Consider the following 16,723-nt stretch of genomic DNA (forward strand, 5'->3'; position numbering starts at 1 on the left):
AGAATGGAAGATAGAAGATGGGAGGAGGAGGGAAAATGAAGATAAAGACAGAAAGAAGGGAGTGGGAGAATGGAAGATGGAACTGGGAAAAGATGTGACGATAGAGGAGGGGAAGAACGGAAGGGGAGAAGAAAGGGGGATATTAGAGGGAAAGAAGGAATGATCAAAAGAAGAGGAAGGCAAATTAGAAAAGTGGAAGGATAGATGGGAGTGCTAGAAGTAATACAGAAAGCCGAGAAATAGTTCTCGTTACATGCGTGACCACATACGCATGTACGATGGTGACTCTGCGAGTCATTGGAAAGACAGAAGAGAAGACAGATCTCGTATCATGCACGACCACACGTTCGAGTGTTTGCTCTGAGAGCCGGGCTCGGAAACCAGCATCGCTAGTTCCCGTACATATTAGTCCAATATTTGAAACCCTGGGATATTGTTATAATACAAAATTTGCAGGTTTAAATGGCAGATTTTTATATCCCTTTCCGTGGAAATGTTATTTGTATAAATGTTGGCGGTGTTGCACAAAACAGCTACATGTTGTTATATCATATTTTCAAAGCTTCATTCCGGAGCGATAGTTCTTCAAAATTAAGTTTTCAAGTTGTCCTATTTTAATGATTTGAAACTGTTTTTTTGTGCTTTACAGTCATCAAAATTGTCAAAATTGATTTGTTGCTAAAACATATATACATATAGCTATAGTTGGTATCTTAAGTACATGTTATTCATATTCTAGTGTTACTCTTACTCCGAAATAAGATTTACCGCAATTAATAATATTGTTTTAATATTCCAAAATGAATGAATAAATGTCGAAAACAATGGTTCTTATTAAGGATACCGAGTTTAATTTGAAAGAAATGCGCATAAAACACGGTATTTCTACCTTTTTGAGACTATAGTAGATCGCAGTGAATCTGTTAGCATTAACCAATCATTTGGTATTTTTGCGCTTTATGTTATTAAATGCATGGTTACAATATTATTATCAGTATCAGAGCGAAATGATCCTCTATGTCATTCACCAATAGTTTCAACTTTTGCACCCAAATACATAAAATAAAACTATTATGTAAGAGTATGTATTGATTTTGAATAAGAGTGTCACATCAAGTTATATTAACATTCTGTGATACAAATTATGATATGCTAAGGTGGTTTATAAAGATTTATCAGTGAAAAAAAACGGATATTAATATAACAAAAAATAAAAAGACTTGTTTGTTTCAATAAAGTTTACCTCGTCAACACCAAAAGTGAATATTCCACTCGTGGCTACACCTCTTGTGAAATATATCTTTTTGTGCTCACTTGATGAAATATATAACGATCTTACACTGAAACAAATCATTGTTCTCTATTTATTATGATTGCAATATACAATTGCAGTCTTTGATATCTCGGTTATATTGTTGTATCATGTACTGTTGTTCTACTACGACTATATAACGAGTCCCTTTAAATTCTTGAAAAGCACGCCGCAGGCGTTTCCGTAAAGTGTTACACCCGGTAAGCTTCCTAGGTATGATAAGTTCACTGAAGTTATAATGTGCCCCCCCCCCCCACCCCCCCAACACACACACACACACATACACACCCGCCCCTCCCGCCAACACACATTCATGGATCTGTAAGTGTACGTAAAGCCAAACTGATGGGACTGTATATCAATTGTGTGGGAACGGACACCGGATATAGCTCAAAAAGTGATAAGTAAACAGACAATTATGCAGTTGTTTTTTCTTTTCCAGAGGTAAGATCTTGCTGTGTTAACGCTTATCTACCGTATCCACAAATTAAACAAGTGTTTTAACTAATAGCTGAATGCTAAATTTGGCCTATGGTATACTTTAAAGTGCTTACGATTTAGCAGACCTCGAAAAATGTTCTTTCAAATCTGAGATGATCACCCCAAAACTTACAGAATTTTGACATGTATTGTTATTTTAGGAAATATATCGAATAAATAAAAAATCTGAACCGAAGGATTTCACAAGCATAAGCTCAACTATCTTTATTGTAAGAACTGGCAGTGTAACTTTTAAACTGTTAAAGATACGCCCTTAGAGATGTTCACAGTACTGTGTTGGGGATAGCCGTATTATGTACTGAGAATAGTTTCAAAGTTGAGAAATGTGTCCTGGTGATAACATGTAAAATGGGACAAAAATTGATAGTAACACTGTTAATATACAATATACATGTATGTTTATTTCGAACTTTCAAATAATCTGCAAAAAGTGAGAGTACAATTTGATGAGAAATTATTGAGCAAACTTAAGTTAACAATGAGTTTGATTCATGCTCTCCTAAATGAACCTAAATATGCAAGCTGCTTGAATATCAGGGTTGGTCACAATACATACTTTCTCACTGAAGTGAACGAGTAGAGACCATTATTCTCTTCTCAGTAATAGCAACATCGACCCAAGCTTAGAAAAAAGGTTCACATGTTCCAAATTTGATCACATTATCTCATTCCTTACTGATGACTTTCAGTGTGCAAAAACGTACCTACTTGATTTACAAAGCAATACTATATATATGAATAGCAAACACCACATAAATTCTACGGCCATATGTTTTGTGTTCCTCAATAAATCAGATTACCGGCGTATTTTAAATATTAAGATATTTGCAAATCGAACGTTGATGCTTGTGAAAAACACATCATGGTTAACTAATCTGTATGAATGAAACAGTTTTAAGTGCATACAGATACAAAAAAACAGCAACCTTTTTTTGCTCTCATCCCTCGATATGGACAACATCGAACAACTTCCCTCGTGCTCGCGTATTGGTAAATGGCCGTAATCATTATCACAGCCTCATTATTCTTATTACATCGTTACTATCCTCAGTCCACTTAATAGCTATCCCCTGTGCAGTTATTTATTTGCTTCATCTATCCCGAGTTCACCGCCAGGGCATCAAAAGGTATGAATATCTCCGTAACAGCAAAACATATCGTATTGATATCTTACACATTACTAGATAATGTAATTACAATGAAATCGCTCGATTCAGTTTTTATTCTTATTTTCAATTTGTTGATTTATGTTTGTAATCGTACCACATATATGAACATTTGTGAGCGATCATGCAACTTTCGGCGAGAATTGGGCTATTATACATAAGAGGAGACACATTTCCAGCATAGTCGTATATTGCACATGGTCAATTTATTTGAAACTCTTCGATTTTGATAAATATAAAACCATAAAATACAAAAAATGATAGAAAACTTTCCATGTGTCAAAATAAAACGCTTATCGATTTATTACTTTTTGAGCTATATCCGGTGTCCGTTCCCACAGAAAGATATTGGAGTAGTAGTATCGCGCTAGTTTGTGCTCAATGTATCCCAATGTACGGTGGTACGGAGCCGACAACGATTGTGTGAAAAAATAAACAAAGGTGGCGCTGCGAACGAAAACAAACCGGTGGCTTGCATTTTCGAGGTTCTCTGAGAATTTTTTTTTGAATTGCATAAAGAAAGATATCTTTTCAATCAAAAGCAATGTCAGCGACTGGAATCACGTCTGGAGACACATTAAGCGGTGAGGCAACAGATGACACAAAGAAAAGATCGAGTCCGATGGACGAAGAACAAGATGAAAATGGTGAAAAAAAGAAAGGCAACAAGAGAAAAAGAGCAAGGGTTTGTTTGTATATGGAAATTTTTACTTGCATGATGAAATTCATGTTGGCATTACCTTTAATGTTGACAAACATTTACAATGCTATTGCATAGCAATCTTGTGTTGGAACACAGAAAATAAATTTCGGTTACAATCAACTATTATTTTTTTTTAAGAATGTAAGGATGCATGAGTGTAAATTAGAATCATTTACTTTGTTTGAGACATTGAACCAGAAATTAATCAGAGATCAGTCTAAAATTTTGTGGGTCTCGTCTAAATGACCAAAATTAAAAAAAACAAAAAACAGGCTAAAATATAGTCTAAAATAATGGACGTGTTATCAAGATTCTTTAAATCCCTAACGTGTAAACAGGCTTGTGCAAAAACCAGGGGGTTTTGAAAAATATTGAAATCGTACTAAGAAAAGTATTTTATGTTTGAAATAGATAATACAGGCTTATATTAATATTTTGCTATATGTAAGTGCAAAGATATTTTGCACAAAACAAGCTTTAAATGCATTAAAACACAGGATTAACCTTTCCAATGAAACGAAACTTAACTGACACAGACAACAATTATGCCAATCGTAACAACTTGACCATCTCCGACAAATTCGATATAGACCTCGTTAATACAATCGTAACAACTAGGCTATCGCCGAGGTGTTCCGATTGCTGTAAGACTGTGAACCGCAGCCTTGCAGGTGTCCTTCATGTATATGTATATATATTGTTACGCTTTGACAGTATGAAATGAAAAAAACACATCAAACTAATAATTATTAGTTGGATGTTTATTTTTTGTGTACGGAACAAATATAAAATAACATAAACTGGTAATATTTCTTGTTTTTGTGATATTTTATTGAAGCAATATGCTTTAACCCAGAATCCCAATCGGAATAACTACCTATTTTTTGTACAAAACAATTTGTACGTGAAGGATTTGCCATATCAAAAAATTGTAAAAAAAATCTGTCAACGTACTATTATTTGGACTAGCTAAAATAATGATGGTGTAAATGTTGCAAGTACTAAAGCACAAGAATTATAATTTTTAATATATTGTTTTGTAATATTTTAAAGAGAGCAAAGTCACCTCTTTATTTTCCTATATTTTCTGAAAATACCATGTACAAGGCCATAATTTTGTTAATCTCATCAAACTCAAACATTTTGGGCTTTACTTGAAGAGTTACAATCAAGCTAAGAAAATGTACACCTTTACTGAAGATTAATGCCATTTTAAACCCAAGATGCTTAAAAACATGCCATTCAACAAACCAACAACCTGTCAATTTCACCCAAGTTTCCAGACTGAAATTGCAATATCCCACTATGACCATATCCGCTTTATAGGGAAAATCTTAATAAAGTATACTGGCTAAGGTCACAAATACGGACACTTTTTGAGGTTTTTCACAATCATCTTGGAGAGTTTTTGTTGTAGTATGTTAAAATTGCGTAGGAAACATCTTTGGTTAATGTGACAACATCTGTCAAATTACAGGTTCGAGACCTCATCAATTTTATGTCGAAATACGTTAATTTTATGGACAGTAAATCACCCTTAAATTTAGGCTATGGAGGGCACAAACACTGAACACTTGCAAAGCGAAAATATATGGTCATACAATTATAATTAATATGCATGCTATATTAAATAATCACTTAGCTGTAAAGTTATTTATTGTTTCCGATGTTTTTCAAAACATGCAATTCAAATGTAAAGCGTGAATTCTATTTATAAATATCTTGAATGTAGGTCAACATAACTGCAAAACCGGAAGATGCAGGTGCGCCCTCTGACGTCATTCCCCCATCTGCTACATTTTGATCTTTAAGCGTATAAACATTGAATGGCATTTTTTAGAAAAATACTTAACAAAACAAGATGAAACTTTGCAATTGTGACCAAGGCAAGACCCTTTATTGATCTAGATCATCGAATAATCGATCATGGTAAACAAACGCGTGTTTTAGCCGGTGTATGGGATTTGTGTTCTGTTCGGAAATGTACCGTCAACCAGTAAATATTTTACAATGCATTCTCTAATTTTGAAACCTGCAGTTTAATCATATCTGTATATTAGCCCTGAATTGGCAGGTATGGTCTACAAGTAAAATGAAGACTTTTATATTAATGTCATTATAAAAACAACCACATCATTTTATAGCTTGATACAAAAGAAGGAGATGGTGAAGCAATAAAAATATCAGATGATGAAGACAATACCTCGGACATAGATAAAAAAGAAAAGGAAAAACCAGTAAAGACAGAACCAAAGGAGGAGGTGGACAGCGATGAAGACCCAACAAGCAGCTTGAAATGTGACCCAACTGGTAATAAATCACTCAAAGGGGTTTCATTTGGTTTGAATTTGAATATAGCGGGATAAAATGCTGGACCATAAATTTTCACCTTCATGACAGATGAATTTGAAAGTTTTAAAACTGAGTTTTGCAGCTTACAAAGTTACCCAAAGAGTTAATGTTGTTGTTTGTCACTATTAGGTAGTGATGTTCCGATGATCGATTATAATCGAAAGTTGATTGGTTGGGCCTGAAATCGGCGACAATCGATAGTATTTAGTTATAATTGATTATCGAAAAAAAAAATAATATATATATATATATTAGTTAGTGTTCAGATGTTATTTTTAACAAAATGGCTGATGAAAGCCACAATGAGCAAGTAAATGAACTATTTTTTATACAACAACACTTAATAACTTTAATCATAGACATAAGGTATATGCATATAATGATTAAGAGTTTAATACTGTACATGAATAAAACTACAACTCAGGTACTATCTAGTATTTTAAAAACCGATTGTACTATCGATAATCGGTTACTTGAGTGGACCGATCATCGATAATAAAATTGCAACCGATTCCCAACACTACTATTAGGTACTTATTTCTATTTTGTTTGGGGACACTTCACTAACAAAGGCATATCCTTTTAGAAATTCAGTATACATGTTCATATTTTCATGTATTCAGTTTACTTCTATCTTCCTTCATAATTATTGAAATCATTCAATCTTACCTTAGGTCTTGAGGGAGCAGCTTTCCAGAGCAGAATGCCGTTTGACAAAATGACGTCCCAGGAGGCCGCATGTTTCCCAGACATCCTTCAGGGACCTCCACAGGCACAGAAAGTCTTCCTCTACATCAGAAACAGAATTGTAAGACATAATAGACTTGTTTTGTTTGTAAACAGTCCTTATTACGTACTATACATGGTGTATATCAGTTAGTTTGATTCGGTTCATTAGCTGAAGACAGGGAGTTGAGGGCGAGTCCATTTCTGGGTAGAAAAGAGTTCCATGTCAGTAATGCCAGGCCACAAGGTGTCTCTGCATAAAAATCAAAATCTCACAGTCTCCCAGACATGACTTTGATTATGCAGAATGAAATAGTATCTTATTTTGTTAAAACTTAAATACATTAATTTCACTTTTACGCTTCCCTGTTATTGCTACTGATACTACTTTGAAAAAATTGCTATCATCTAGCAAATATTCTTTATAAACGATCCTTGATTGTTTACTTGGTGTTAATACAAGTATTTTATTTCGGCAGTTGCAACTGTGGCTCGAAAACCCGAAGCAGCAGATTACCTTTGAAAATGCCCTTCCACAGATCGAGGCACCATTTAATAGTATGTTTAATTTGTAGACATTTGCTTCTATAAGTTTTCAAAGTTTATTTTGCATTGAAAAAAATATTGGATCATATTTTGTTATCACCATACATCTGAGATAAGTAAAGCTGAAATGATTAATGTTTTGTTATCTTAACCCACAAACATGTAGTAAATTGATTTTGATAGATGGGGAAAATCAACCTTAGTTCATGCAATTGTAATTGTAGTTTATCATGTTTATCATTTTGAAAAAAAATAACATTAAAACCTACAAGTCAGACTGATGTCAGGAAAGAAGTTTTTTGTCTTTATGCCCTCTGAAGAAAGAGCATATTGGTGTGAAATTGATGTTGAGTGGTTTGTTGGTCTGTTGATGGATAGACCAAGTCTTGTCTACACAATCACTCAAATAAATAATGAAGCTTCATAAGTATTTTTTACTTGGCCAGTAGATGACCTCTTTTGTTTTGGGGGCCATTAGATCTAGGTCATGGTAGTTGTCAGTGAAAGAATTAAAACACCTTAATACAACTTTGTAAATATATCTCAGGGTGCATATTGATTTTGAAACACTTATCTTACTGATACATATCAGGCAATGAATTCTTTGTTTTCTAAGGTGACGGTCCCCTCGTGATGAGAGTCCACTCATATCTTGACAGATTTGGTTTCATCAACTTCGGTGTGTTCAAAAGGCTTAAACCACTGCCAGGTAAAGATAGAAACATGCAAACATGATTAATAATGCAGAATCTTTCCTTCTTTCTGATGTTTTGATGTTTTAAAGGTTTTAACATTATTTGAATGTGAACTGGTCAACAATTAAATTGTGATTGATTTCAATTGAACACAATATAAACAATGCAATAGGTGAGCAAATCATTGATCATTGAATGAACTACAAAGTTGTAAATTTGGAAAGTAACTTAATTTGCAGATACTGCCAGAGATTGTAGGGTTTGATCAATTTCTTAACCATATAAAATGATATCCAATTCAGGCTTAGATTATTATCTTTAAAAGAAAAAGTTGAGGTATTGCTATAGCCTTGGTGTCGTAGATCATGGCTTTGGAGGCATCTATGTCAGCGTGCAAAAATTTCAAACTGGGCCATATAGCAAATAGTGTTCGATATTCAAATGACACACTTGGAACATTATGTTACTAGGGTAGATACCTACATGTACATGAAAAGCATGATCCATAGCTCTTGCTATATCAAGCTATTCCCTTTGATTTACTGCAGAAAAACAATGAGAATTGGCAGATTTTAATATGGTAAAATTACGAAACCATCATCTTCACTGAACAGTCTCTTTCTCGGTCTTGCTGTATTAAGCTGTATAGTACATGTAGGTAAAGTACATGTCAGTGCAGGTATCAGTTACAGAACCAAGGCTTATACAGCTATTTCACAATTTTCTAGTGGTCTTATAGCAATTTTATTGTTCAACTTTCCCCAATTAAGAATTTAATTCGTACTGAGTTCAGCATACAAAACTATTCAGCAAGCTAAAATACGACTTCTCTTATTTTTGAAAAATTGTTGATAATATTGTTTTTGGGAGGACTAGTAAAATATAAAGCATTGATAAATAACATTATAGATACAATAAATTTGTTTCGTGTTTTATTCTGTCCTGAATTAAGGTACATGTCGGCACTAGTATTCAATTAGACACTTAAGCACATACTGTCACTGGTACTATAATTTGCAAGACACAGAATTTTCAAACAATTACCTTAAGTCCATGTACATTTAATTGGTTAAAAAAGTGACTATTTTACATTCTAAGCATAATCTTCAGTCTTAGCCAGAATTTTTGAAATTTGTTGATAGGTTGTTCATGGCCTATTTAACACATGTCAAAAGAGTATTGTTGAAAGATTCAACTGGTTATAATGATAATCAGCGAATATTTTTAATCTTATAAGAAGCTTCAATTCAAGTACATGTCAGTACTCGTATTGTTTTCAAACCAGCACACATGATGTTAATACCAAGACAAAAAACTGATATTTTTGTCGAAAAAATACCAAAATACACTTGCTAGAAAAGATGTAATTTGTTTTTATGCCCCCACAAAGTGGCGGCATATAGGGTTGCCCTTGTCCGTACGTACGTCTGTCTGTCTGTCTGTACGTACGTACGTCCCGAAGATTGTTTCCGATCTAATTCTTGAAAACCGTTTGTCCAATCCTCACCAAACTTTAAACACATGTTTGTGACCATAATATCTTGATCAAGTTCGATAGTCATGGAAATCGCTTTAGTCATTTAGGAGTTACGGCCCTTTTTTGCCAAAAATACTTCAAAAATATATGTTTCCAATCTAATTCTTGAAAAGTATGTGTCCAATCCTCACCAAACTTTACATACATGATTGTGACCATAATATCTTGATCAAGTTCGATAGCCATGGAAATCGCTTTTGTCATTTAGGAGTTACGGCCCTTTATTTAATCTGTTTTATGACATTCATTCCATCATGTTAAATACATGCCTGCGCTGTGATTTATTTCTTGCCAGCGCATATCATGTACCAAACATGAAGAAATAATAGGGTTTTAATAAAAATCAAAACTTTCTCAATATACTGGTGTTAATAAAAAATAATGATAAATTTGATTTCTTTTTTCTCACAACATTGAAATCATGTGATATGCTCAATATTCATCATGGTAAGTACACGCCTGCACTGGTTTTCAAATCATGCCAGCACATATCATGTACCAATCATGAGGAAATGACAAAATTCTGGTATCAACTCAACAATATAAGCTATTCTATTATGAATTTCTTTCCCATTGTTTTTATAATATTAAAATCATGTTGCATAAATTTCATCATGTATGTACATTTAGGTACTGGTATAATTGTAATGCCAGCACATATAATGTACCAATTATGAGGAATAAATTGTTTTTCAAAACAGCCAATGTATCCTCTTCCAGACTGTGTCTGCATAGGCATGCTAGATATAAATTGATTTCTTAAAAGTTAATGGGTGTGTTGCATAAACTTCATCATGTTTAGTACATGCATGCGCTGGTTTAATTGTCATGCCAGCACATATAATGTACCAAACGTGATAACAGTTTGAAATGTTCTCAGTATAAGTATTTTGGTTCTTAAGTCTTGTATACAAATCCATTATCTGCTTTTGAATGGTTCTAAAATCATGTGTTGTTCAATTTCATCATGTTAAGTACATGTACATGCTGGTATACGTGTCATGCCAGCACATATCATGTACCAATTATGAGGAAATAATAACAGCTGAGGAATCATCTAAATCCAGTATCTTCATACATGTATATGCAAGGTGATTGATTTCTTCCATATCATGTGTTGCATAATCTTCATCATGTTTAGTACATGTACGCGCTGGTATAAGTCTCATGCCAGCACATATCATGTACCAATTATGAGGAAATACTTGTTTTAATAACAGCTGAGACATCATCTCAAGTCCTGTATATTCATACTTATGGTAGTGATTGATTTCCTTCATATCATGTGGTTAAGAAACTTCATCATGTTTAGTACATGTACGCGCTGGTATAAGTGTCATGCCAGCACATATCATGTACCAATTATGAGGAAATAATTGTTTTGATAACAGCTGAGACGTCATCTCAAGTCCTGTATCTTCATACATGTATATGCAAGGCGATTGATTTCTTCCATATATTGTGTTGCATAATCTTCATCATGTTTAGTACATGTACGCGCTGGTATAAGTGTCATGCCAGCACATATCATGTACCAATTATGAGGAAATGCTTGTTTTAATAACAGCCGGGACATCATCTTAAGTCCTGTATATTCATACTTATGGTAGTGATTGATTTCCTTCATATCATGTGGTTAAGAAACTTCATCATGTTTAGTACATGTACGCGCTGGTATAAGTGTCATGCCAGCACATATCATGTACCAATTATGAGGAAATGCTTGTTTTAATAACAGCCGGGACATCATCTTAAGTCCTGTATATTCATACTTATGGTAGTGATTGATTTCCTTCATATCATGTGGTTAAGAAACTTCATCATGAGAAGTACATGCATGCGCTGGTATAAGTGTCATGTCAGCACATATCATGTACCAATTATGAGGAAATACTGTGATTAACCGATGAAATGTTCTCAGTTTTACCATTTCTGTTATTTCATGTCCAATAATCATATGCTGTGCAAAGTTTATGATGTTTAGTACATGTATGCACTGGTGAAAGTGTCATGCCAGCACAAATCATGTACCAATTATGAGGAAATAATCGTATTAAAAAACAGCCAAGGAGTCGTCAAGTTGTTTATCTTCATATGCAGGGTGATTGATTTCTTCCTTATCATGTGTTGAATAAATTCATCTTGATGAGTACATGTAGGTGCTGGTATAAACTTCATGCCAGCACATATCATGTACCAATTATGAGAAAACAATTGTAATATCATACATGTAACAATCATCATGTATATTTGATCTGATTTATTTCTTCCATATTGTGTGCGGCAAAAATTCATCATGTTAAGTACATGCATGCGCTGGTTTAAATGTCATGCCAGCACATATCATGTACCAATTATGAGGAAAAAGTGTGATTAGGAGATGAAATGTTGTTAGTATGAGGATTTCTGCCATTTTATGGTCTTAATATCATGTGTTGTATAAACTTCATCATGTTAAATACATGTACGTGCTGGTATAAGTGTCATGCCAGCACATATCATGTACCAATAATGAGAAAGTATTGTCATTAACAGTTGATATGTTCTCAGTTTTACCATTTCTCTTATTTCATGGTCCAAAAATCAGGTCTTGTGCAATTTCATCATTTTAAGTACATATAGGCGCTGGATAAAGTGTCATGCCAGCACATATCATGTACCAATTATGAGGAAATAATTGTTTTAATAATAGCAGAGGAATCATCTAAATCCTGTATCTTCATACATGTATATGCAAGGCGATTGATTTCTTCCATATATTGTGTTGCATAATCTTCATCATGTTTAGTACATGTACGCCCTGGTATAAGTCTCATGCCAGCACATATCATGTACCAAAAATGAGGAAATCATTGTTTTTAATAACAGCTAAGGCATCATCTAAAGTCCTGTATCTTCATAAATATGATATTGATTGTTTTTTTTCCATTTTATGTTTGGCATTAACTTCATCATGTTAAGTACATGTACGCGCTGGTTTAAGTGTCTTGCCAGCACATATCATGTACCAATTATGAGGAACTTATTGTATGTTCATTTTTGTAGCTTCATTTTGTGTTTCTGCATTTCCAAACTGTAACATGACTTTCAACCCCGCCCATATTCTTGACTTTAGAATGGTTAAGTATTTTCCGGGGTTGGTATATAGTGCAACCCAGCTAATTACATGTACCAAGATTCTCCTGATCCTTCTGTTAATTATTTTCTTTATATATATAATTCCAAATGCACTACTGATGTAGGAGTTTCCAGTTAAAGGAAGGCCATCAACTCCCAGCACAGGTTGGTGCTAGTATACTTCCAAACCAGCATCTAACATGTGCCGAGAATATATTGCCTCGCTGCTGTTACTTCTTAATTCAAAATTCTTTAGCTCCTTTTTCTAAATTATCATATTATTTAACTATAAAACTAAAAACAAAATTCACTCTTCTGACAGTAATCCTTTCTGGGTGTAATGAAGTCACTGTATCACTTCTGCCTTTATATAGATTAATATTATACCAAATGCCCATAATGGTCATTAATGAAATTCTTTTAATCATTAAAGACTGGACGTGAAGTTTTGTACACTTTAGCTAATTCATTGAAACTTTCTTTGCTTGGAAACATCTGGTATCTCACACCTAATATACCAGACCAGGGCAGAGTTTGGGCTTCAAGGTGTGATCCACAATATGCTTTACTTATAGGTTCCCTGATTAAGTGTGACCCCTCACCTAGGTGGGAGAAGTGGGGGCCTTTAATTAAGGGATCACTGTTGATTGCCACTGATTGGTTGATTGGGCTCTGGTGTTTGAAGTGGTGAATATGTGTCATGGTTTTGATTGAACTGTTTCAAGTTTATGATTGAAAAGAGGAATATTAAATAAATGATAGTGTTTGATTCTGTGAATTATTTATTACTCCATTGATAGGCATATTTTTTCACTTTGGGTCCATAAAATTTGTTGATTTTAACTGGGACCAATAATACATCCTACTCCCAGATTTTAAAGATCAAAGTTGTAGGAAGAAAAGGAAATTAAAACCATTGTTCATTTTTATTAATTGACATGTGTTTACATAACTCATATTAAATGTTTAAAAAAATGACTTTTATGTTATATTATTGAACTAAGAAAATATTTTTTGCTCCTTAATTGCAGAACCATTTTCACAATCAATTAAGAAGGGTTTTTAGAAGATTGATTTTTCTTTGATAATAAAACATATACCGTTTATCAATGGTATATTTCAATGCAACAATAACCAGTGTTTTTTACTGCCATTCTGATGAAGATGTCTGAGTCATGTTGCTTATGGGAAAATGCACTGTTTTGACTAAAAATAACCTATATTTCCTTGAAATGTGCAATAATCTTGTAAGAAAAAGTAACAGAATGTTAAATACTGTTATAACTCTTAGCTTTGTTTCTAAAACATATATTATTCAACAGGGGTCCAATTTCAAGCTGAAATCATTTTCAACTTATTTTTTTCTCATAAGGATAAAACTGGAATTCACATTTGGAAAAAAGGTATATGTTTCACCTTGGAAAATGAGGCCAAATTTCACCCGGAAAAAAGTGTGAATAAATCTCTGTTTACTGAGCTTACTGTTTGATTCCAGTTAAGAAGCATGGTCGGGTGATAATCATTGGAGCGGGTATAGCTGGACTGACAGCAGCTAAACAGCTGACTGCATTCGGCATGGACTGTGTGCTCCTAGAGGCCAGGGTAAGATTTACCACATCAATGGAATTCTTGACTCCTGGAGGCTGTGTCCTCCAGAATCCCAGAAGTTTTTGTAACTAGGGAAGATATTCTTTAACAGTGAAGTACTGTTGAAAATCTCACGTCTGTACAAAAACTGCTTGTAGAAAACGGTCTCTAGAATGTGGTTATCTCAGGCAATACAGACTCTTGTTTGGCTGTCTAAAATACGATAACTGCTCATTGAAGATGTTCAGTATTCTGTTATCAAAGAACCTGGAGATATATGTAATAATTCTGAAGGGCCAGAAAATAATTGACTAGATGGTTGAAAGAAAACTTATACACCATGATATTAATGATGAAAGTCCTTTGGAGAATCAAGTAGTCAAAATGTTCATCCTATTTCTGCAGAATGTATTCTAGTTCAATATACAGCATACATGCCATATCCCCCGGCGGCGGGGGATAAATCCCCCGGAATTTTGACCCATCCCCTGGTCTCTTGCCGGGGGGATCCATATCCCCGGGAATAATTTTTTTTTTTTTTTCAAAACTTGCTTAAGGTTGACAGTGGAAAGCATCAATAATATTATGAGTGTGAAATTTCATGAAGGACCATAATGACTAAGTCCAAAAATTATTGTTATTTGAGTGTATTTCTGTATTTATTCTTATATTATAAATGCAGATATTGCGCAAGTTTTCGCCGCGTAAAAATCCTCTGGTTTAATATCAAAATCCCCTGGAATTCAGATCGAAATCCCCTGGGAAGCCTCTCAGAAATATGGCATGTATGATACAGTCAACAGTCACTATGTTAAAGTCATTGGAAACTTGGGAAAGACCGCCATAACGAACATTTTATATAACCAAAATACAAAACATGTCTGACTAAATGCAAAATATTTGATAAAGTTAGAAATAACCGGAACATCGAGATAACTGAGTTTGACATAGCGAGTTTTGACAGTATGCCGCAAATCTCATTTGGTAGCAGTGGGTAAGGTGGTGATAGCCTCCCACCAAACGGGTTCAAGCCTCAACAGGGGCACAATAGTATGGCTTCATGTATTGAATAGATCACCAGTTTCAACAAAAAAACATGAACCTGGGTCCATATTCACTAATATCTTGAGTGAGAGTTTTAGACTGAAGATTCAAAACTGCATATTTTAGTTTTATTGTAATATTGCTCTTTGGTTAGAGCAATAATTCTAAGATATTGCTATATCTGTTAAAAATATTTTCTCTATAATAACACCCTCATCTTTTGTCAAAAATAATTTACTGGTAAGATATGTTGAAACATTGAGTCTCACACTTGTCAGTGAAAACACACCCAAAGCTGAAGCTAGATTCATTAGTGACAAACTTATACAATGTAGCTGTCTTAAAGATTATATTTAAAAATATTTTTATTACTTTAGATTGTATAAATTATGCAACTTATCATTGCGATTCTTTGCAAATCAATCATGTTGTGAATTTAAAGATAAGTGAAATATTTAATTTGCTGTTACTTTCATTGATTGAATCACAACATTATGTATTTATTTTGCCAGGACCGAGTTGGTGGAAGGATAGCAACATTCAGAAAGGGCAACTACATTGCTGACCTTGGGGCCATGGTCGTCACTGGACTCGGTAGGAATCTTACATTTTATTTGTGTCAGAAATCAGTAATGAGGCTGAAATTTCAAATTGATATGTAAACAACAGAAATGAAAACACATGCTCTTATAGTTACACATTGAGCTCAAGGAAAGTAGTGTAAACTAAACTTTATAAAATGTGTGTATTTCTTAGGTGGTAACCCAATGACAGTGGTCAGTCGACAGGTGAACATGGAGCTACACAAGATCAAACAGAAATGCCCACTCTATGAGAGCAACGGATCAACTGTGAGTAAACATGTACTGCGTTGTGTATAAACATCTCACGAAAAATCTAACTACACTCAAAAACAATTATTAACGGTCACTTATTGATCTTATTGATTGCTAAAAATTGTTAATACAAAACCCTCGCAAACTTATCTAAAGTTTTTTTTTTTCTAGAATCTGGCCTCGTCCATATGGTTTTAGTATCATTTAAAACAGTTTGATGTGAAGAGGAAAATATGTAAAACATAATTATATAGAACATATTTTACCCACAAGCTTTTTTGGCCTTAAATGCTAGTAAAAGTAAGTAATTTAAAGTCATTTTCAGTTGGAATAAAAGCAAACAATCACATAACTTCATCTTCGTAAAAAAAGGTCATATATTTTACATATAAGTAATTCAGCAAACACTACCCCATTAAATGATGTCATACAGTATGAGGTCATATTTAAACTGCATGGTTCTGGAAAAGCCGAAACAATAATGAAAGAAAGAAAACATTACAACAAATTTCTTTGATTTTTTAATGAGCAGTAAATGTCTATCAATTTGACGCATTGCTGTGGTTTCTATTTCATGTTCACACTCTTTCATTTGTTGAGA

At 33.8% G+C, this 16,723-nt stretch overlaps 1 protein-coding gene across 2 annotated transcripts in view; it reads left to right on the plus strand.

Annotated features, from left to right (window-relative positions):
* Positions 1–16,723, plus strand: part of LOC128218302 (lysine-specific histone demethylase 1A-like) — a 32,992-nt gene that overhangs the window by 6,248 nt on the left and 10,021 nt on the right. Inside the window, exons 2-9 of one of the 2 annotated variants that reach the window (XM_052925961.1) lie at positions 3,522–3,664; positions 5,827–5,992; positions 6,709–6,842; positions 7,240–7,318; positions 7,923–8,015; positions 14,151–14,257; positions 15,799–15,880; positions 16,043–16,137. In XM_052925961.1, coding sequence (XP_052781921.1) covers positions 3,524–3,664; positions 5,827–5,992; positions 6,709–6,842; positions 7,240–7,318; positions 7,923–8,015; positions 14,151–14,257; positions 15,799–15,880; positions 16,043–16,137 — 897 coding nt within the window. In that variant the 5' untranslated portion in view covers positions 3,522–3,523. Of the gene's footprint in view, positions 1–3,410; positions 3,665–5,826; positions 5,993–6,708; positions 6,843–7,239; positions 7,319–7,922; positions 8,016–14,150; positions 14,258–15,798; positions 15,881–16,042; positions 16,138–16,723 lie in introns of those variants that run through there. The other variant, XM_052925954.1, reaches the window with a different exon arrangement.

This window comes from Mya arenaria, chromosome 2 (assembly GCF_026914265.1).
Source record: "Mya arenaria isolate MELC-2E11 chromosome 2, ASM2691426v1".
Classification (NCBI taxonomy): Eukaryota; Metazoa; Mollusca; class Bivalvia; order Myida; family Myidae; genus Mya; species Mya arenaria.